Source organism: Nomascus leucogenys, unplaced genomic scaffold, assembly GCF_006542625.1.
Source record: "Nomascus leucogenys isolate Asia unplaced genomic scaffold, Asia_NLE_v1 Super-Scaffold_258, whole genome shotgun sequence".
Classification (NCBI taxonomy): domain Eukaryota; kingdom Metazoa; phylum Chordata; class Mammalia; order Primates; family Hylobatidae; genus Nomascus; species Nomascus leucogenys.
Window position 1 is genome coordinate 2306923 of NW_022095769.1, and position 21890 is coordinate 2328812.

A 21890-nucleotide genomic window follows, 5' to 3' on the forward strand; every position below is an offset into this window, starting at 1 on the left:
TTTTTTTACTTAAAAAAAGTTTTAAATATAGAGACAGGGTCTCACTATGTTGCCAATGCTGGTCTTGAACTCCTGGGCTTAAGTGATCCTCCTGCCTCTGCCTCCCAAAGTCCTGGGATTACAGGCATGACCCACTGTGCCTGACCAACACTTTTTTTTCTTTCTTTTTTTCTGAGACAGGGTCTCACTCTGTTGCCCAGGCTGCTGGAGAGCCGTGGCATGATCACAGCTCACTGCAACCTCTGCCTCCGGGTTCAAGCCATTCTCCTGTCTCAGCCTCCCAAGTCGCTGGGGATTACAAGTATGTGCTACCACACCCGACCAATTTTTGTATTTTTAGTAGAGACAGGGTTTTAACCATGTTGGCCGGGCTGGTCTCAAACTCCTGAATTCAAATGATCCACCCACCTCAGCCTCCCAAAGTGCTGGGATTACAGGAGTGAGCCACTGTGTCCAGCAGAATCTAGCAAATTTTAAAATATGTCTTTTCCTTTTACCTAAGCATATTGCAGCCAAAATCCTATCAGTACTCCAAAGCGCTGTCCACAAACTTTCGTTGCATTTGGGTGCAATTGTCTTTTGGTGACACAAGGCAAGAGATGTGGAGAAGTATTTCCCTGGGGCCTGAATAGTATTAGTCCCAAGAGTGGATGTTTAGGGTTACCAGTCATGCTGTACTAGTGCCAAGCACTGGATCCTAAGTGACAGAGATTCCCTGGGCTTTGTCAGTAAATGCACGTTTGTGACATGCAAGGTACTCTAGAGCACAAGGTCCAGGTAGGTGCTCTTCTTGTTTGGATCTAAGGGGAGTCATATGGGACTGTGTTGGGATGGGAGAACGCAATGTTGTTTTCCTATATAGCTATGCTTGTTTATCTTATTTTTTCTTCCAATCAAAGGCTTCCTATGTTCGTCTTTTTTTTTTCACTAGAGATGGGGTCTCACTATGTTGCCCAGGCTGGCCTCAAACTCCTGAAGCTTAAGCAAGTTTCCTGCCATGGCTTCCAAAAGTGCTGGGATTACAGGTGTGAACCACCGTACCCGGCCTATAGCTATGTTAGTATACAAAAAAAGCTATAGCAATATAATCTTTATGACATACAATGAATGAGGTATGTGCTCAGTTCTGTTTTGGGAGAATAAAAAATGACTGCTAGTCTCTATCTGTACTTCAGAAATGCTGAATTAAACAAAGTTAAAGAGATTTCCTTACCTCAGGTCTTCTCAGAGCCTTTACTACACTAATGTGAACTGCAACCTGACAAGAAGGAGACATAGCACGCGATATTTTTCAAAATTATTAGAGTACCAAAATCAATTTTGCTGTAAGTTCATTTTTCAGAAATTTTTATTAATATATCACAGAACACATTTTTAGTGATCCTGAACTACCCTAGGCCACAGGAAGAAAAAGTCTACAGGTAAACAGAAACTGTAAAGGCAGGGCTGAAGTGGTCATAGAATCTGCTGTTGGGAACAGGCCCCCAAATCTGGCCATAAACTGGCCCCAAAACTGGCCATAAACAAAATCTCTGCAGTACTCTGACATGTTTATGATGGCCATGATGCCCACACTGAAGGTTGTGGACTTAGTGGAATGAGGGCAAGGAACACCTGGCCCACCCAGGGCGAAAACCTCTTAAGGTGTTCCTAAGCCACAAACAATAGCATGAGCGATCTGTGCCTTAAGGACATGTTCCTGCTGCAGATAACTAGCCAGAGCCCATCCCTTTGTTTCAGTCCATCCCTTTGTTTCCTGTAAGGAATACTTTTAGTTAATCCTATAGAAACAATGCTTATCACTGGCTTGCTGTCAATAAATATGTGAGTCAAACTCTGTTTGGGGCTCTCAGCTCTGAAGGCTGTGAGTCCCCTGATTTCCCACTCCACACCCTATATTTCTGTGTGTGTGTCTTTAATTCCTCTAGCACCACTGAGTTAGGGTCTCCACGACCGAGCTGGTGTCGGCAAGTGGTGCCCAACATGGGGCTTGAACCCTAGTCGAAGGATTGCCAGAGTGACGGTTGGAGAACGTGGAACTAAGCTGGAGGACACCCGAGTACTCTTAAGCAATCCCCATGGTGAGTAAGAAGGGGAGCTCAGAAGCATCAGGGTAACAATGGGACAAGTGTGGGCTCTGGTTCATTCCACCTTAGAACCTTTTCACACTAATGATGAGAAGGAAGGAAAGTATAACAAAGTAACAGAAGAGATGACAGAGCAGGTTTGTTTGCTGGCTAAAGCTAAAGCGGCAAATGAGGAAGAGGTTTGTCCTTACTCTTCTGCACCCCCTCATTATTTTGAAGAAAAAGAGTGACCTGACCCTCCAGATCTGTCTTTTCCAGAGGACACTGGGTGAAAAGTAGTTGCCCCAGTGACTGTTCTAGCAGTGCCTCAAGCGACCGCTCTCAGTTCTATTCAGGCAGGAATTGAGCAAGCTAGACAAGAGGGTGATACAGAGGCTTGGCAGTTCCCTGTTAGGATATACCCCCCAGATCAAGAGGGAAATATTATAGCTCACTCCCTCACCCCTGTACAATGTCTGTCCCCCACCACAGCCAGTAGTGCCACAGTAGATTTATGCTGCATAAATGCTGTGAGCCTTATGCTTGGGGAATCTCCACAAAAGGTTCCAACAGGGGTCTGTGGATGCTTGCCAGCAGGGATGATAGGATTACTTCTAGGTAGATATAGTTTAAATTTAAAAGGAGTGCAAGTACGTACAGGAGTCATTGATTCAGATTACAATGGGGAAATTCAAAGTGTTATATTTACTTCTCTTTCCTGGAAAGCAGAGCTAGGAAAGCGTATAGCACAACTCCTGATTGTGCCATATGTGGAAATGGGGAAAAGTGAAATTAAACAAACAGGAGGATTTGGAAGCACAAATAAACAAGACAAAGCAGCTTACTGGGTGAATCAAATTATTGATAAATGTCCTACCTGTGAAATAACTATTCAGGGAAAGAAATTTAAAGGTTTGGTAGATAAAGGAGCAGACATTTCAATCATTTCTCTGCAGCACTGGCTGTCCACGTGGCCAATTCAACCCACTCACTTTAACATAGTTGGAGTTGGTAAAGCCCCTGAAGTATATCAAAGTAGTTATATTTTGCATTTTGAAGGGCCCAATGGACAACCTGGGACTATTCAACCAATTATAACTTCTGTACCTATACATTTATGGGAAAGAGATTTGTTACAACAATGGAGAGCACAAGTTCTAATTCCAGAGCAATTGTATAGCCAACATATGATGCATGAAATGGGGTATGTCCCTGGTATGGGACTAGGAAAAAATTTGCAAGGTTTTAAGGAACCACTTCAAGTGGAAAGACAAAGTTCCCGCCAAGGTTTAGGATATCATTTTTGATGGCAGCCATTGTTAAGCCTCCAGAACCTATACCTTTAAAATGGTTAACAGATAAGCCAATTTGGATAGAACAATGACCACTAAGTAAAGAGAAACTAGAGGCTTTAGAGGACTTAGTTACTGAACAATTAGAAAAAGGACACATAGCTCCAACATTTTCCCCTTGGAACTTTCCGGTTTTTATAATTAAGAAAAAATCAGGTAAATGGAGACCGTTAACTGATTTAAGAGCCATCAATTCAGTTATACAACCTATGGGGACATTGCAGCCAGGACTGCCTTCTCCTGCTATGATTCCAAAAAATTGGCCTTTAATAGTCATAGATTTAAAAGACTGTTTCTTTACTATCCCCTTAGCTGAGCAGGACTGTGAACGGTTTGCATTTACAATTCCTGCAGTAAACAACCTGCAGCCTGCCAAGCATTTTCGTTGGAAAGTGTTGCCACAAGGCATGTTAAACAGTCCAACAATTTGCCAGACTTATGTAGGGCAAACAATTGAACCTACTCATAAAAAATTTTCAGTGTTACATTATTCATTATATGGACGATATAATTTGTGCTGCCCCCACTCGAGAAATATTACTCCAATGTTATGATCACTTGCAAAATTTGATTTCTTGTGCTGGTTTAATTATAGCTCCTGACAAAATTCAGACTGCTACTCCGTACTCCTACTTGGGGACTTCAGTAAATGACACTATCATTGTGCCACAGAAAGTAACTATATGTAGGGATCAATTGAAAACATTAAATGACTTTCAAAAATTACTAGGGGACATTAACTGGATATGACCTGCTCTAGGCATTCCTACCTATGCCATGAGTAACCTATTTTCTATCCTTAGAGGAGATGCTAGTCTCACCAGCCCTGGGCAATTAACAAAAGAAGCTGAGGCAGAGCTGCAGCTAATCAAAAAGCAAGTCCATAAAGTTCAAATAAATAGAATAGATCCAGAAAAGACTTTAGATTTGCTAATTTTTTCAACTCGGCATTCACCTACTGGTGTTATTGTTCAAGAGCAAGATCTTGTAGAGTAACTTTTTCTTCCGCATACTAATTCAAGGACTCTAACTCCTTATTTGGATCAAATCACTACTATGATAGGAAATGGGAGAACTCAGATTGTTAAATTACATGGATATGGTCCTGGAAAAATTATTGTCCCTCTCACGAAGGCACAAATACAGCAAGCTTTTATAAATAGTCTTACTTGGCAAACTCATTTAGCTGACTTTGTGGGTATTCTTGATAATCATTTTCCCAAAACAAAATTGTTTCAATTTTTGAAATTAACTAATTGGATTCTCCCTAAAATAACTAAATTCAAACCACTTGAAGGTGCTGAAAATGTCTTCACAGATGGGTCTAGTAATGGTAAAGCTTCTTACTCTGGCTTGAAAAGTAAGCACTTCAGATGCCCTATACTTCAGCTCAAAAAGCAGAGCTTATAACTGTAATTGAGGTATTGACTGCTTTTAATATGCCTATTAATGTGATTTCTGATTCTTCATACATGGTTCATTCCACACAATTAATTGAAAATGCTCAACTACGATTCCACACAGATGAGCAACTGATGACTTTATTTACCCAATTGCAAACAGCAGTCAGGAGTAGAATGCATCCTTTTTACATCACTCACGTTAGGGCTCATACACTTCTTCCAGGACCTTTAACTGAAGGGAATCAAATGGCCGATCATCTAGTTGTTAATGCAATATCTAATGCTAGACACTTTCACAATTTAACCTATGTTAATGCCTCTGGTCTCAAACACAGATACGGCATCACCTGGAAAGAAGCTAAAGCTATTATCCAGCGATGCCCAACTTGCCAAATGGTGCATTCCTCATCTTTTGCAGGAGGAGTTAATCCTCAAGGATTGGAATCTAATTCTCTTTGGCAAATGGATGTCACACATGTTCCCTCATTTGAGAGACTAGCTTATGTACATGTATGTGTGGACACCTTTTCTCACTTTGTCTGGGCTACATGCCAATCAGGAGAGTCTTCTGCCTGTGTTAAACGTCACCTTTTGCAGTGTTTTTCGGTGATGGGCTTTCCAGCTTCTATTAAAACAGATAATGCCTCAGGCTATAGTAGCCAAGCTCTAGCTACATTTTTCTCTATATGGAATATTAAACACATTACTGGCATCTCATATAATTCTCAAGGACAAGCCATAGTAGAAAGAATGAATCTCTCCCTGAAACAGCAGTTGCAAAAGCAAAAGGGGAGAAACAGGGACTACGGGACACCCCATATGCAATTGATTCTAGCATTATTGACTTTAAATTTTTTTAGCCTGCCTAAAGGCCAGCAGCTGAACAGCATCTACAGAAACCAGCTGCAAAGACAGAAGCAGAACAACTGGTTTGGTGGAGAGATCTGATAACAAAAAGTTGGGAAATAGGTAAAATAATAACTTGGTAGAAGTTATGCTTGTGTTTCTCCAGGACCGAATCAACAGCCAATTTGGGTGCCATCAAGACACCTGAAACCTTACCATGAGCCAGATGCCGAGGAAGAGATTCCAGGAGGATCCCGAGGATCCCCCGGTTGCAGCCATGTCAAGACTGATGCTGAGGAGGACCCCAACTATCATGAGAAACAGCTGTCAAACACAGCCATCTACCTGGGGACAGATCAAGAAGCTGTCACAGATGGCAGAAGAAAACCTGAGGAAAGTGGGACAACCAGTCACAAAGAGTAATTTAATGATAGATATGATAGTGGTGATCACCATTGCCGTAGTATTCCTTCAACAACGAACAACACAGAATACAGTTATACTTATTGGGAATATTTATTAATCTTGGCTGGCAATAATGCCTGGATGTAATCACTGTATGACACAGTTACACATGCTTTCTGCTCTTAGTATTTACCATAATAAATCTGCTCCTATAATTGAGGCAAAGCAAAGGCAGCTCAAAACCTATTTGTAAACAGAATTGGACCTGGCCAGAAATAATGAATGTACTTGTTTGGGAAGATTGCACTGCAGAACAGGCAGAGGTGCTGCTCAACGATTCCTGTGGAATCATTATTGATTGGTCCCCTAAGGGGATGTTTAGCTTAAATTACACCTCTCAGTCTGCATGCCACAGCCACACTGTGTTCAGCTGGTCTAAACAAAACAGTCAGATGGTAGAAAAGGTAAGAAATACAGCAAGAGTTCTTATTATCTGGAAACATGGCAGTATAGCGGCACCTCAACCTCAAATGATATGGTCTGCTGTAGAAGCTAAACATAAGGATTTGTGGAAACTATTAATGTCTGTTAATAAGATCAAAATTTGGGAAAGAATAAAAAAGCATCTAGAAGGACACTCTACAAACTTGTCTTTGCATATTGCAAAATTAAACGAACAAATATTTAAAGCATCCTGGGCACACTTGACCTCAACGCCAGGGACTGGAGTGCTTGAAGGAGCTGCAGACAGATTAGCAGATATTAACCAATCAAAATGGATAAAGACACTTGGAAGCTCTGCGATTTCAATGATGATTGTGCTTTTAATCTGTGTTGTTTGTCTTTGTATAGTCTGCAGGTGCGGATCCTGACTCCTGTGAGAAGTAGCTCACCGTGACAAAGCTGCCTTTGCTTTTATCACTTTGGAAAACAAAAAGGGGAACATGTTGGGAACAGACCCCCAAATCTGGCCATAAACTGGCCCCAAAACTAGCCATAAACAAAATCTCTGCAGTACTGTGACATGTTCATCATGGCCATGATGCCCACACTGAAGGTTGTGGGTTTACCGGAATGAGGGCAAGGAACACCTGGCCCACCCAGGGCGGAAAACCGCTTAAAGCATTCCTAAGCCACAAATAATAGTATGAGCTATCTGTGCCTTAAGGACATGTTCCTGCTGCAGATAACTAGCCAGAGCCCATCCCTTTGTTTCAGCCCATCCCTTTGTTTCCCGTAAGGAATACTTTTAGTTTATCTATAATCTATAGAAACAATGCTTATCACTGGCTTGCTGTCAATAAATATGTGGGTCAAACTCTGTTCAGGGCTCTCAGCTCTGAAGGCTTTGAGTCCCCTGATTTCCCACTCCACAATCTATATTTCTATGTGTGTGTCTTTAATTCCTCTAGCACCACTGGGTTAGGGTCTCCATGACCAAGCTGGTCTCAGCAATCTGCCAACCCCCAGGCAACAGAAAGAGGCTTATCCAACAACAGAGTGATGGAACCACTCTGTAAATGACATGAGTTTTGAGTGATCAGCAACTGGCCTCATGTCACTGGAGCTTAGTGGCTTGTCACCACACTCACACTGTCTGTTCACCATCACGCCTTGGCATGGGCTCTGAGTTCAATCCCTGGCATTCTGGAACAGGTCTGGAGTGAGTCTGATGCCAGGGCAGCCTTTGTTCTGGTGGACAGTGGGAAGGCCCAAGGGCCCTCCTGCCCTCTCTGATGCCTGAATGTCTGCTTTCAGGCTCCTAACAAGTTCACTCCACGGAGTCTTCCTCCACCACCTGGGACCTGCTGACCCCTTCCCTTCTCTGATCCTCTGACCCCAGCTGCCTAATTCTGTGACTGGACTGAACTGAACCAGGCTGCAAACCTCCTCAAGGCAAGGACCCTGGATTGTTCACATTTTTTGAGTCTACAAGATAGAACTCAATAAAAACGTAGGGATGACAGTGATGCTGGATCGGATGCTTCTGACTGTGACAGAATCTCCACCAAACAACTATCAAGGACCAGGCAGTTGTTCTTTTGACTGAGGACACAAACCAATGTAGTCTTTGTGTGAGATCAGATGAGATGATGTGAGATACTGCCCATGCAAATGCTTCAAAAAAGGCAGGGCATTGTACAAATCATCATTGCTATCAATACAGTCTCCATTGCCCTGGTCAGTGACTAGTTCATTTCTAATGACCCTTCACCTTTGATTGATACTTCCAGTAACTGAGCCATTTCCCTTTTCCCTACCCACCAGCTGGTTTGGTACAAAGTTCACCTATCAGGAGTCCAGTTTTTGGTGGCCTGCTATAGATACCATAACCAGCCGGCCTAGTGTTTCTCCTATGCCCTCACACCTTTATGCGGCACATTGGAGGTGGTTCTTGAAGTAGTGGAGAGCCAGCTTGAACTGGACCTGGGCAAGGCTGTTGGACCGGTATGTATTGTAGGTCTTCTCTAGGGCAGCCAGCTCTGAGTCCACCACTGGAGAATGAGACTGGTGACCTATAATCACTTCTGGGCATGACCCCACGAGTAGGGTCCCTAGCCCATCAATGAAGAATTCTGCAAAGAGAGGGAGAGCAGAAGGAAGTGGGAGCTGCGGTCAGAAAAGTGGGTACTATTCCAGGTCTGGTGGGGGAGAGTCCCAGGGAGAGAACACAGTTCATACACCGGGGAGGTTCAGCCCCACGTGAAGCCACACCCTTAACTCTAGGAGCCTGTCCCTGCTGATGAGTTGGAAGGAAATAAATAAGCTCATTTCTCAGGCAGAGATATGGGCACAGAGGCAGAATGGCACAGATTGGCTTTCAAACTGGACAGAACTGTGGACTCCAGGGCTGATGGAGTAAGAGGGAAAGAGAGAGCAGTTAATAGGAAAGGATTTCTGGAAAAATAGAATATGAAGCAGCATGGGAAAGGATGAAGAAGACAGAGCTGTAGGGAAAGGAAGAGGAAGGAAAAGAAGGGCAGCCTACAGGAGATACAGAAGTCAAAGAGACGTGAGGAGGGAGGTAAGACAGATCAAGAGCTCCCTAGTCTGGGGAGAAAGGGAAAGGGACGTACTGATGCTGGGCAAGCGACTATGATCAGCCAGCCGGGTACAGCCCTTGGAAAGAACAAACTTCTGTAGCTAATTCCCAGCCCAGCTCCCTCTCTCACTCTTTCAGCCTTCCCACCTGAGTGAGCCACTCGTTGCAGGCGGGGATCAAAGCCAACTCTTTGAAGTCGCTCCGTGTGGGCCAGGAAGAAGTTAACCACGCCACTGGTCACCACGCAGCTGGGGAAGCCATCCAGGGGTTGGAAAAATCCCGTCCTCTTGTGAAGGCAGGCCCCGTTCTCACTCTGTTCCAGGAACAACTTAAACTGGAACACATTTCCCAGCACACTGCCGCCTACCTAGCCAGCAGGCAGAGAAATCCATGTTAGAGTGCAGATCAATATTCATCCTGCCTCTTCCAGGAAGATTTGCTGGACTGCACCTCAGTTATAACAAGAATTATTTCTCTATCTATCTTTCAAATTATCCCTCAGTTACTCCCTTTTTGCTGTTGTGGCCACGGCTTTCACTATACCACTGTTGGGTCCCTGGGCTCTTTTATTTCCTGCCTACCCCAGAAAATCTCCTTGGCATGAGTAACCCTTACCCAAGACCAAAGAAGATTATCTTTCCAGAAGAAGATAACTCACTCCCTTCCACTGGGAAAGGAGTACTGCAGTACAGGTAAGAGGCAGCCTGTGTGCACTGGTCCATTTGTGGAGTTTCCACTTGTTAGATGTCTTGCAGGGAGCTGTTTGTCTCGAGCTGTCTTCCTAGTATTTTCTGCTCCTCGCTTACCTCTCGGAGCTGCCTATCCATGCACTCACGGGAGAGATGTGCATTTTCATGTTTGAGCCTGAGCACAACAGATGAGCAAGTACATCTATTTCTGAAAGAATCATAATCCTCTAAGGGTGACGTGGTAAAGTCTGCTCATTGTCCCCCATCACCCGCTCTTCCTTCTTCCTTTTAGTAAATGACCGTTCTGAGTTTTACGACATAGTCAACTAGTCAGCTAAAGACTGCATTTCTGGGAGCTAAACAATGAGTACACGCAGGCATACGGTGTGGAATAATAGACATTGGAGAATACAAAAGGTAGGAGGTTAAGAGTGCTCGAGGGTTAGGCCAGGCGTGGTGGCTCACGCCAGTAATCCCAGCACTTTGGGAGGCTGAGGTGGGTGGATCACCTGAAGTCAGGAGTTCGAGAGCAGCCTGGCCAACATGGTGAGAATGTGTCTCTACTAAAAATACAAAAACCAGCCGGGCATGGTGGCATGTCCCTATGGTCCCGGCTACTCGGGAGACTAAGGCGGGAGAATCGCTTGAACCTGGGAGATGGAGGCTGCAGTGAGCCGAGATTGTGCCACTGCACTCCAGCCTGGGTGACAGAGTTAGACTCTGTCTCAGAAAAAAAAAAAAAAAAGAGTAGGTGAGGGCTGAAAAATTACCTGTTGGGTACAATGTTCGCTATGTGGGTAATGGGTACACTAAAAGCCTAGACTTCACCACTACGAAATACATGTGTATAAGCTATCTGCACCTGGGCCCCCTCAATTTATAAAAATAAAAAACAAAAGCCCATTTATTATTTAAAGAAAAAAAAAAGATTGCATTTCCCCACCTCCCTTGCAGCAAGGTTTCACTGTGTGACAAACTTCTGGCTGAAGGGATATGATTTAGAACTGATGTGAGAAACGTTTACATCACATCCTTAAAGGAAACCTGCTCTCCCTTCACTTCCTCTTCCCCTCTTCCTCCTGGCCATGCAGCCAGGGACCAAAGGATCGAGGAGCAACAAGAAAAGGAAGCTGATCCAGTATGATCCTGGAGCCAACTCAGCTGCCCGTGTGGTTGTTACACGAGCTGGAACATCTTCTCTCTTAAGTTATCGTGATCTGGTCTCTGTAAGAGTTGCCAAGAGATATCTTTGCTGATCTAGGTGTTTTGGGGATTGTCCACTTGCAGTAGAGTTAACTGTGATCACGACACCACTTACCTTCTCATCCATGCCCCTTTTTCTTTTCTACAGTAAATTTACTTCTGATGTTTTTATTCTTTTCTTTTTTTGAGACAGGTGTCACTCTGCCATCCACGCTGGAGTGCAGTGACATAATCTCAGCTCACTGCATCTTCTCGACCTCCTGGGCTCAGGTGATCCTCCCACCTCAGCCTCCTGAGTAGCTTGGACTACAGGTGGATACCACAATCCCTGGCTTATTTTTTGTATTTCTTTGTACAGATGAGGTTTTGCCATGTTGCCCAGGCTGGTCTTGAACTTCTGGGCTCAAGTGATCCTCCTGCTTCAGCCTCCCAAAGTGCTGGGACTACAGGTGTAAGCCACCATGCCTAGGCTGTTTTTATTATTTTCTTCTTATTCTTTTTAAAAATGTCATTAGCACCATGTGTGCTTTTAAAACTTTATACCATTTATACTGTTTTTAATGTTGTGTGATAGAACCAGAATGCTGCTGTCTTTAATCTCATACTAGTCAACGGAGGGAGTTAGAAATGCTGCATAAACCCACAATTTTAAAGGAAAACAATTGCAAATGAGGGAAGGGGTGAAATTTACTCAAAGAAAAGTCAGTGTGGAGGCGTGAGCTGGTGCAGCAGTCTCCACCTGGGTTGCACTGGCCTATTCACCTCCTGCACCAGCCCCTCTCCCTCCCCTCCCTCCCCCTCCTCTTCTCTTATATATTTCTTCCTGCTCTTCTCCCCTCTTCTCCATCTCTACAGATTGTGACTGGGTGAAACTGGCAACTGTCCCTTACCACGTCCAGTTCTGTTTTCTCCAGGACATCCACCAGCACCTCAATCTTGGTCTCCTCGTTGAAGAGAAAATCATCGTCCACCCAGAGAACGTATTTGGTGGTGACCTGGGATATGGCCAGGTTCCTACCAGCAAACCAACCCTGTAGATGAAATGAGGTTAAAGGAGTTGTTGCCCATATTACCTATTAGAGTCACCTGGGGAGCTTTCTAAATTCCCAACAGCCAGGCTGCATGCACTCCAGACAAATTCCATTAGAATTTGGTGGGAGCTAATCCAATGTGCAACCAAGGCTGAGAACCACAGGGTTGAAGGAAGTCCATGTCTCAGAGAAAGTCTGGAAGGGACAGTGACTACGTGGATCAAAGACTGAGACAAAAAAAGGCTAGAAAGTCATTCCTTGGCTCTGTGGCCTATATAAATTGGCTGAAGTCCGTTTTCACCTGACAGTTTCTATGGCTCTCCTTTTGTCTCCTGTAAGACGTCAAGTTTGAAGGACATCTGGTATGTATAATATTCATTTCCTCCTTTGTCCTTGGAGGAAGGAAGGGGGAGAGAGAGGGAGGAAGAAAATGAGAGAGGAAGAGAGTAGCAAGGAGAGAGAGAGGTGGGGGGAGAGAGAGAGGAAGGGTGGGAAGAAGAGAGGGAGAGAGAAAGAGAGAGTGGGGAGGAAAAGGGAGAGGTGAGGGGAGAGAAGGAGGGTGGGAAGGAGAGGGAGAGGGAGAGAGAAAGAGAGTGGGGAGGGAGAGAGGTGGGGGAGGAGAAAGGGAGGGTGGGAAGAAGAGAGAAAGAGAGAGTGGGGAGGAAGAGAGGTAGGGGAGAGAGGGAGGGTGGGAAGAAGAGAGGGAGAAGGAGAGAGAGAGAGTGGGGAGGGAGACAGAGTCAAGGAGAAAAAGGGAGAGAGAAAGAGGAGAGAGAGACCAAGAACCTAGCTCTGGTAGAATCATGGAGATGACAGATTTCTCTACATGTCAGGAATCTTTGGGACGTCAGAGACCTCAGGTCAATTATAAGGACCCCAATCAATTTCCACATCAGAAATGAGGAAAGATGGGAGCGGGGTACAGTGGCTCACGCCTGTAATCCCAGCACTTTGGGAAGCCTAGGTAGAAGGATCGCTGGAGCCCAGGAGTTCGAGACCAACCTGGCCAACACAGTGAGACCCCATCTCTACAAAAAATTTAAAAAATTAGCCTGGCATCATGGTGCATGCCTGTAGTCCCAGCTACTAGGGAGGCAGAGGTGAGAGAATCACTTGAGCCTTTAAGGTTGAGGCTGCCATGATCACTGTGATTGCACCACTGTACTCCAGCCTAGGTGACAGAGCAAGACTCCATCTCAAAAAAAATGAAAAATAAAAAAAATAGAAATGAGAGACTGGGCATGGTGGCTCACATCTGTAATCCCAGCACTTTGGGAGGCCAAGACAGGCGGATCACCTAAGATTAAGAGTTTGAGACCAGCCCGCCCAAGATAGTGAAACCCCGCCTCTACTAAAAATACAAAAAATAGCCGAGTGTGGTGGTGCATGCTGGTAATCCCACCTACTCGGGAGGCTGAGGCAGGAGAATCGCTTGAACCTGGGAGGTGGAGGTTGCAGTGAGCTGAGATCATGCCACTGCACTGTAGCCTGAGCGACAGAGCAAGACTCCATCTCAAAAAAAAAAAAAAAATGAGGAAAGGTGGACTAACCACCTCATGAATGCAGAAAAGTGAGGGTGACCAATTTCTCTGTGAATCAGCAACGGTACTCGGAGGACAGCCCTTACCCGCTCCCACTCCTGGACTCTGCTTTCTTAGGAAGACCCTTGAGGAAGCGGCCCCATCCAGGGTAGAACCTGACCCTGGGGCCCTCTTGTCCGGGAATGCAGCTGCCACCCAATCTGAGAGGGACCTACCTTCCCAAAGGGCATCGTGTAATACTCCACGTGGTTGTCTCTAATTTCCAGGGGCTTCTTGCTGTCGTCAGCCACTATAACTGTCAAGTCTGGGTAATACTCTCGAATACTCCGGAGCATCATCAGGAGCTTGTGGGGGCGGAGGAAAGTCTTGGTGGCAATGGTAACCAGGTTTCTGAGCTTCCTCTCTGGGCAGAAAACAGTGGGTGTCAGCGCTCTGTCCTGTAGGAAGCTTCACTGTCTTTTCCTGCTTTGATCTGATGGCTTCTTTCTGCCATAACCTGTCAGTGTCTGTGGGTCTCATGCCTCTTGTACCCAGGAGGTGCTTAATAAGAGTTTGTTAGTTGCATTAGAAAATAAAGACATTTACAACATACACAATTTGTTGTATTTCCTGGTTCTGTTGGCCCCACTATGTCATTTCCCAACTGTCTGTCTGAATGCTTCATTTTACACCTCCTGCCTGTTAGCACTTTGCTTATGTCCCGTTTTGTTTGTTTGTTTGTTTTGTTTTGTTTTGTTTTTTTGAGACGGAATTTTGCCTCTGTTGCCCAGGCTGGAGTGCAATGATGCAATCTTGGCTCACTGGAACCTCCGCCTCCCAGATTCAAGTGATTCTCCTGCCTCAGCCTCCCAAGTAGCTAGGATTATAGGCATGTGCCACCACACCCAGCTAATTTTTGTATTTTTAGTAGAGATGGGGTTTCACTATGTTGGCCAGGCTGGTCTCAAACTCCTGACCTCAGGTGATCCGCCTGCCTTGGCCTCCTAAAGTGCTGGGATTACAGGCATGAGCCACTGCTCCTGGCCTTCATCTTAATATTAGGAGTTGAAATGCACAGAGCTTTGCCCATCTAAGGGTTCAATATGGAGGGTCATGAAGCCCAGGAAGAGGAGAAAACATCTACCAATCTTGAGACTTGCTTCTACCATCATCTGCACCTCCTAGAGAAAAGCTTACCTGATCTCTATCCTCAGGAAGACATGGTTAGAAATAGGTTTACTTGGAGACTGCAAGGCCTGGACCGAATTGTCCATCTTAAGGCATGTGACGTATAAGAGACTGGAGAGGGGACAGCTTTCCTACGGAAAAGACCCCATGATGCCACAACTGGAGCTGCAGATGTGTTTGGGATTCAGCCACTAAACGGAGAACTGGCATCTGACTGTGCAGTTGCCATGTCTGCATGGCATGGGGACAGCTGGAGTTAATGCATGCTGGAAGCCACAACCCTACCTGTTTGTGGATGAGTGCACAGAGCCACTTTCCCAGAATGACAAAAATCGGAAGTTGTTTGGACAGAAGTTGTTCCAGAACCCTCCCCCTGTGCCACCCTCTTGCCCTTTTTTTTTTTTTTTTTTTGAGACAGTTTCTGGCTCTGTCACCCAGACTGGAGTGCAGTGGCATGATCTCGGCTACCTGCAACCTCCGCCTCCCAGGTTCAAGCGATTCTCCTGCCTCAGCCTCCCAAGTAGCAGGGACTCCCGATTTTGGATTTTCTGGATTTTTAGTAGAGATGGGTTTTCACCATGTTGGCCAGGCTGATATTGAACTCCTGACCTCAAGTGATCTGCTCACCTCAGCCCCCCAAAGTGCTGGGATTACAGTGGTGAGCCACCGCGCCCAGCCCATTCTGTTTTTTGTCATTGCAAACAGTGCTGCAATCGGACAAATGTCATTTCACACAGATATAAATATCTGTAGGATAATTTCTAGAAATGGAATTGCTGGCCTAAAGGATATACACATTTAAAATGTTGATAGGAATTGACAAATTGCCTCCTGAGAGGTGCCAATTTACATTCCTAACCACAGTTGATATGCTGTTTTTCCAGCCTTGTCCAAAACCTTTTGATGTGAAAGTAGTTTTCATATGCACTTTTCTCAGTGTGAGAGTGGGCATATATTTTAATGGCTAAAAGTGTTACTGAATTTAATTTTTTCTGAGCTGCACATTTTTCCATTATTGAGTGTTTTCTTATTGATTCATACATAGATGCTGTTAAGTAAAATTAGACCTTTGTCTTTAATGTGAATTGAAGATTTTTTTCCCAATTTGTCCTTCGTTATTTGACTTTACTTATTAAAATTTGCTAATTTTATTAGCCGGGCATGGTGGCGGGTGCCTGTAGTCCCAGCTACTTGGGAGGCAGGAGAATGGTGTGAGCCCGGGAGGCAGAGCTTGCAGCAAGCGGAGATCGCGCCACTGCACTCCAGTCTGGGCAACAAAGCGAGACTCCGTCTCAAAAAGAAAAAAAATAATTTGCTAATTTTAATATGTAAAGTTTTATCTATTTTATATTTTTAATCTTTTCTTTATGGTCTCTGAGTTTTGTGTCATGCCTTATACCCTAAGATTGTTTTTTAAACTACAAGTTTTTTTGTTTTTTTTGTTTTTGAGACGGACCCTTGCCCTGTCGCTCAGGCTCGAGTGCAGTGGCGGGATCTCGGCTCACTGCAACCTCCACCTCCAGGTTTCAAATGATACTCCTGCCTCAGCCTCCCCAGTAGCTGGGATTACAGGCACATGCCACCACACCCAGCTAATTTTTAAACTACAAGTTTTTTTCTAGTACTTTCAAACTTATTTAGATATCTGATCAATTTGAATTTATCTTGGTATGAACTGTGGCATAGATTCAAGTTTTACTTCTAATTTAAAAGTTATTTTTCAATTGTTTATTTTTTTTTTTTGAGACAGGTCTTGCTGTGTTGCACAGGCTAGAGTATAGTGGTGATCATGGCTCACTGCAGCTTCCACCTCCCAGGCTCAAGCGATCCTCCCATCTCCGCCTCCTGAGTAGCTGAGATTAGAGGTGTGAGCTGGATTACAGGAGCAGGCCATCACACTTGGATTCAACTTTTTATCTTTCATATAGCTACACCATTATCTCACATGATTTTTTGAAAAGCCAATTTTTAATTTGTTCATTTGTCCTCCTTTAATTTGACAAGCTGTCTCTCTCTTTTTTTTTTTTTTTTTTGAGACAGAGTCTTGCTCTGTTGCCCAGGCTGGAGTGCAGTGGCGCAATCTCGGCTCACTGAAACCTCCATCTCCTGGGTTCAAGTGATTCTCCTGTCTCAGCCTCCCGAGTAGCAGGGATTACAAGTGCCCGCCACCACGCAGAGCTAATTTGTGTATTTTTAGTAGAAATGGGGTTTCACTATATTGGCTAGGCTAGTTTTGAACTCCTGACCTCAGGTGATCTGCCCACCTAGGCCTCCCAAAGTGTTGAGATTACAGGCATGAGCCACCACGCCCGGCCAGACAAGCTGTCTTTATCACACAGTGAAATTCCAACATGTATTGGGTTTATATCAGGATTTCCAATTTGATTCAATACCACTCTTTTTATTATTATTACTTACTAAAATGTTATAATTGTTTAGCTTTTTTCCCCAAAATTTGCACACAACCACATAGTAAGTTAAATATAATTTTTTTTTTTTTTTTTTTTTTGAGACGGAGTCTCGCTCTGTCACCCAGGCTGGAGTGCAGTGGCGCAATCTCGGCTCACTGCAAGCTCCACCTCCCGGGCTCACGCCATTCTCCTGCCTCAGCCTCTCCAAGTAGCTGGGACTACAGGCGCCCGCCACCACGCCCGGCTAATTTTTTGTATTTTTAGTAGAGACGGTGTTTCACCGTGGTCTCGATCTCCTGACCTCGTGATCCGCCCGCCTCAGCCTCCCAAAGTGCTGGGATTACAAGCGAGAGCCACCGCGCCTGGCCTAAGTTAAATATAATTAATAAATTTTAGGGGATTGTGTCCTAGAGTTTTTTTCCTCCAAATGAAGCTTGTCAGGGGGCATATCAGAGCTGTCATTTTAATCAATTATCCTCCATCTCAGAGGTGATCCCTTCTGAATTTCACCAATAGCTTCACAGGGTTGCCACCACGGAGCCCCAAGGACAAGGGCCTTACCTGGTCCAGGGTCGTATAGCTTGGGTATGACAGGATGGCGGATGGCCACTGGAAACTTGGCCACTGAGGACCTGGACTCCAGACTCACTGGCGGGAGAAATAAGGTCATGGCACAGGCAGTATCTTGTCTGGATCAAACTCCATGTCACCCCGGGAAGCCACCATGACAGGCGAGTACAGGTTTGGTGGGGAGAGTCCTGGCTGGGATGAGATCAAGGACCCCATAGAGTCTCTGGCATTGAGGCTCCCGCCTTGCTGTGTCCCTGGGGCAATGTGCTGACTGACTCCTAAGTTCACACTTCTTCCCCTGTGAGAATGTGGTAGGGTGGAGTGGGCTTGAAACCACAGGGCCTGGGCTAAGCTTGACTTTGCCATTTACTGTGTGATTTTTTTCTCTGTCTGCTAATCCAGGATAACAATACCCACCCTATTTTACCTCACAGGGTAATCTTGTGAAGAAGAATGTTTGAAAATCTGAAGGTAGGGAGAACTATCTCTTTAGCTAGTGGCCATGAATATCACCTGCAACCGTGTTACATTTTTTTCTGTTGGTGTCCTGGGAATGCATCCTATGTATCTGGTCGAAAGAGAAAAGGGTGCTTTTAACTCATCCAGAAAGAAACTCAGGCTGCCCTGAGAGTGGCAGGGATTGTTCTCCCTAGAATTTCTTGGTGGAAGGGAAGGAGGGGAGAGACAAAGCCACTGCCCTTGGAATGGGGAGTTCTCCCAGTTCTTTCCTATTAGTGCCCAAGACAAGATGCTGAGGCACAGGCTGGCTCCCTCCTCTACTGCAGTGGAAATCTTCAGCTTTGAGAGCTGCAGAGGACTGGGAGCAGAACTGGATGGTTCTCACCAGGTGCAAAGCGCACAGCATGATTTGTTCTCTCCTGGAGTGGCTCTATGGGGTCAATGGCAATGTGGGGATAGTACTGGGTACAGTAATTATGAAGTTATGTGTCTGGGGTTAGAAAGAGGAAAGAGGGAAGGAATCTTAAAAGCAGGCAAGCAGGCCAGATGCAGTAGCTCACGCCTGTAATCCCAGCACTTTGGGAGGCTGAGGCAGGTGCATCACGAGGTCAGGAGTTCAAGACCAGCCTGGCCAAGATGGTGAAACCCTGTCTCTATTCAAACTACAAAAATTAGCTGGGCATGGTGGCGGGTGCCTGTAATCCCAGCTACTTGGGAGGTTGAGGCAGGAGAATCACTTGAACCTGGGAGGCGGAGGTTGCAGTGAGCAGAGATCACAGAACTGCACTCCAGCCTGGGTGACAGAGTGAGACTCCGTCTCATAAAACAAAACAAAACAAAACAAACACAAAACACAAAAAACAGGAAGGCTTCCTGAAGGAGGAAGACTTTGAGAGGGCCCAGAGGTATCTTCTAGATCCCTAAGCATTTTGCACCCCAAGGACAGGCTCTCACCTATGTCAACCTTCTGGTGCTGGTACCCCGTGCTGGTGTATGTCACGTGCTGAAGAATGAACTTCAACAGCTTCCGGTCACTGGTAGAAATGGTCAGCTGCTTCTGGCCTCTGCCCTGCACCACACTGTCTGGGACATCAGCAAGGGTGTTCAGTGTCCCCAGAGAAGCTGTCAGGGTGACCTAGGGTGGGTGAGGTAGAATGATGCTCAATGCAGGGATTGGAAAATATCTCTCTGGAAAGGTACATACATACCCAGGCTGGGAGCCAGGGCAGAGCACATAAGGGTGAGGGGAGAAGCACCAGGGTGCCCTTGACAGTGTAGGGCTGGCTCTGCAGGGAGTCACTGTGCTAGCGCCCCCGCCCCCAACCCCCCAAGTCCTAGGGCCCCAAGGATGAAAGGACCCATTTCTGGAAACATTCCCATCTCTCAGCTTGCAGGGTTCCATTCTTCTTGGCTTCTTATACCACCCACAGCCTTTTTTGACCTCTCTTTGACAACTCCTCCTCTTCCTCTCTCTCTATATCTCCAAATAGAGTTTTTCAGACCTTGATCTGGATTCTTTTTTTTTTTTTTTTTTGAGATGAAGTCTTGCTCTGTCACCCAGGCTGGAGGGCAGTGCATGATCTCAGCTCACTGCAACCTCCACCTCCCAGGTTGAAGCAATTCTCCTGCCTCAGCCTCCCGAGTAGCTGGGATTACGGGCATGAGCCACCACACCTGGCTAATTTGTTTTTGTATTTTTAGTAGAGACGGGCTTTCGCCATGTTTGCCAGGCTGGTCTCAAACTCCAATCCTAGACTCTTTTCCCTTCTTACTCCACACCTTCCTGCTAGATTTCATCTGTTCCCATGGTTTAAAACCTGTTCTTTTGCAGATGGGGTCACATTGTAGTAGATCTCAGCTCACCTTTCTGAGATCCAATTGCTGAGGCCTTTCACAAGCAACTCAAACTTCTTGTCTTCAGAATGGAACTACTGATTTTCCTCTATAAATTGGTTTCCTCTCACCCTCATCTCTGTTCCCTCTGCCTTGTGGATGGCACCTCCATCCACTCAGCTGTTCCAGGCCCCGAGGGAAGTCCTCATTGCTCTACCCTTTTCTGCACACAGACAGCCCGTCTGGTGGCAAGTCCTCTCAGCTCTGCTTCCAAAATGCAGCTAGAACTGGCTTACTCCTCTCTACCCCATTGTTACCCCCCACAGCCACTCTCTTCTCTTGCCTTCTGTGAGTCATCACAGTTATCTATTAAAGGAAATTGAACAGTGTCACTCCCAACACTGTTGACACTAGTCAGTCAACAGACACTTTCTAAAAACTGAGTTACGGGCACTGGGAAAACAGCAGTAAATGCCTTCATGAAGCTTGTATTCCAATGTGGAAGAGAGATGATAAGCATGGAACTACGCGCAGCAGGGAATTCAGGTCTAGAGCAGGACTATGAAGAAGACAATATAGCCAGGCACGATGGCTGACGCCTGTAATCCCAGTGCTTTGGGAGACCAAGGTGGGAGGATCATTTGAGCACAGGAGTTCAAAACCAGCCTGGGCAACATGGCGAGACCACATCTCTACTAAAAATAAAAAATAAGTAACCAGGGGCCAGGCACGGTGGCTCATGCCTGTAATCCCAGCACTTTGGGAGGTCAAGATGGATCACTTGAGGTCTGGAGTTCGAGACCAGCCTGGCCAACATGGTGAACCCCTGTCTCTACTAAAAACACAAAAAATTAGCTGGGTGTGGTGGTGCATGCCTGTAGTCCCAGCTACTTGGGAGGCTGAGGCAGGAGAATCGATTGAACTCGGGAGGTGGAGGTTGCAGTGAGCAGAGATCGCACCACTACACTCCAGGCTAGGTGACAGAGTGAGACTCCAACTCAAAAAAAAAAAAAAATTAACCAGGTTTGTTGGTGCACGCCTGTAGTCCCAGCTACTCACAGGCTGTTGCGGGAGGATTGCTTGAGCCCAGGTGGTCAAGCCTGCAGTGAGCCATGATTGCGCCACTGCACTCCAGACTGGGTGACAGAGTGAGACCTTGTCTCAAAAAAAGAAGACAACATAGAGAACAAGAACTCAGCGGTGATGGGTGGTGGAGGCCTTGCCGATCTGCTCACTGATCACCCATTCTAACCTCTGACCAACATGGAAAGGTGGGGAAACTAAAACCACACTTCCCAGACTCCTCTTGGTTAGGGTTCTGAGCACAATTTGCATCCCACTGATCAGATATAGCACCATAAGACCTTCATGTGGAGCTGCGTAAAGTGGGGAAAGGAAGGCAGGGCACAAGCACCATCTGTGCAGCCAGCCCTAACCCTGACAGAGGCCACGCAGTGCCGGAGCCCATGGCTGTGGTGGCCGCTTCCTCTTGCACCAGAAGCAGCAACAGCCAATGGGTCCCATTCTTCAGTGTGGTCTGGGAAGTCCTCTCTGGAACTCCAGCCACTCCCAAGGCTAGAAGTCACATTTTCTACACACCCTTCCTTCCCCTCCCTCCTTGGGCTCATGTCTGACCTTGAATCTGGACAGGGGCTCCATCAAAGGCTGAGAGCAGCCACAGTTGAGGGAATGAGGACAGGACACCAAGTGCAAAGAGGGGCTGGGAGGAGGACTCACCTCATAGATGGGGGCATCGGGTCCTTCAAACTGGAGACCTGGAGGACACAGGGAAAAGGAAAGAAAACTGCTCGTGAGAGACACCGCAGCTCCCCGCTGCTCTCGCCAACCTCGTGGACTCCTGCACATCCTTG

At 45.9% G+C, this 21890-nt stretch overlaps 1 protein-coding gene across 3 annotated transcripts in view; it reads right to left on the reverse strand.

The window, feature by feature from the left end:
- Positions 1-1318: 1318 nt before the first annotated feature.
- B4GALNT2 (beta-1,4-N-acetyl-galactosaminyltransferase 2) overlaps positions 1319-21890 on the reverse strand; it is a 44769-nt gene continuing 24197 nt past the window's right edge. For 2 of the 3 annotated variants that reach the window (XM_012503638.2, XM_030808005.1), the window contains exons 5-11: positions 21757-21794; positions 19141-19321; positions 17719-17805; positions 13795-13982; positions 11898-12038; positions 9263-9482; positions 1319-8648 (exon numbers count right to left, since the gene is read on the reverse strand). In XM_012503638.2, the coding sequence (XP_012359092.2) occupies positions 8443-8648; positions 9263-9482; positions 11898-12038; positions 13795-13982; positions 17719-17805; positions 19141-19321; positions 21757-21794 (1061 nt within the window). In that variant the 3' untranslated portion in view covers positions 1319-8442. The remainder of the gene's footprint in view (positions 8649-9262; positions 9483-11897; positions 12039-13794; positions 13983-17718; positions 17806-19140; positions 19322-21756; positions 21795-21890) is intronic. The other variant, XM_030808006.1, reaches the window with a different exon arrangement.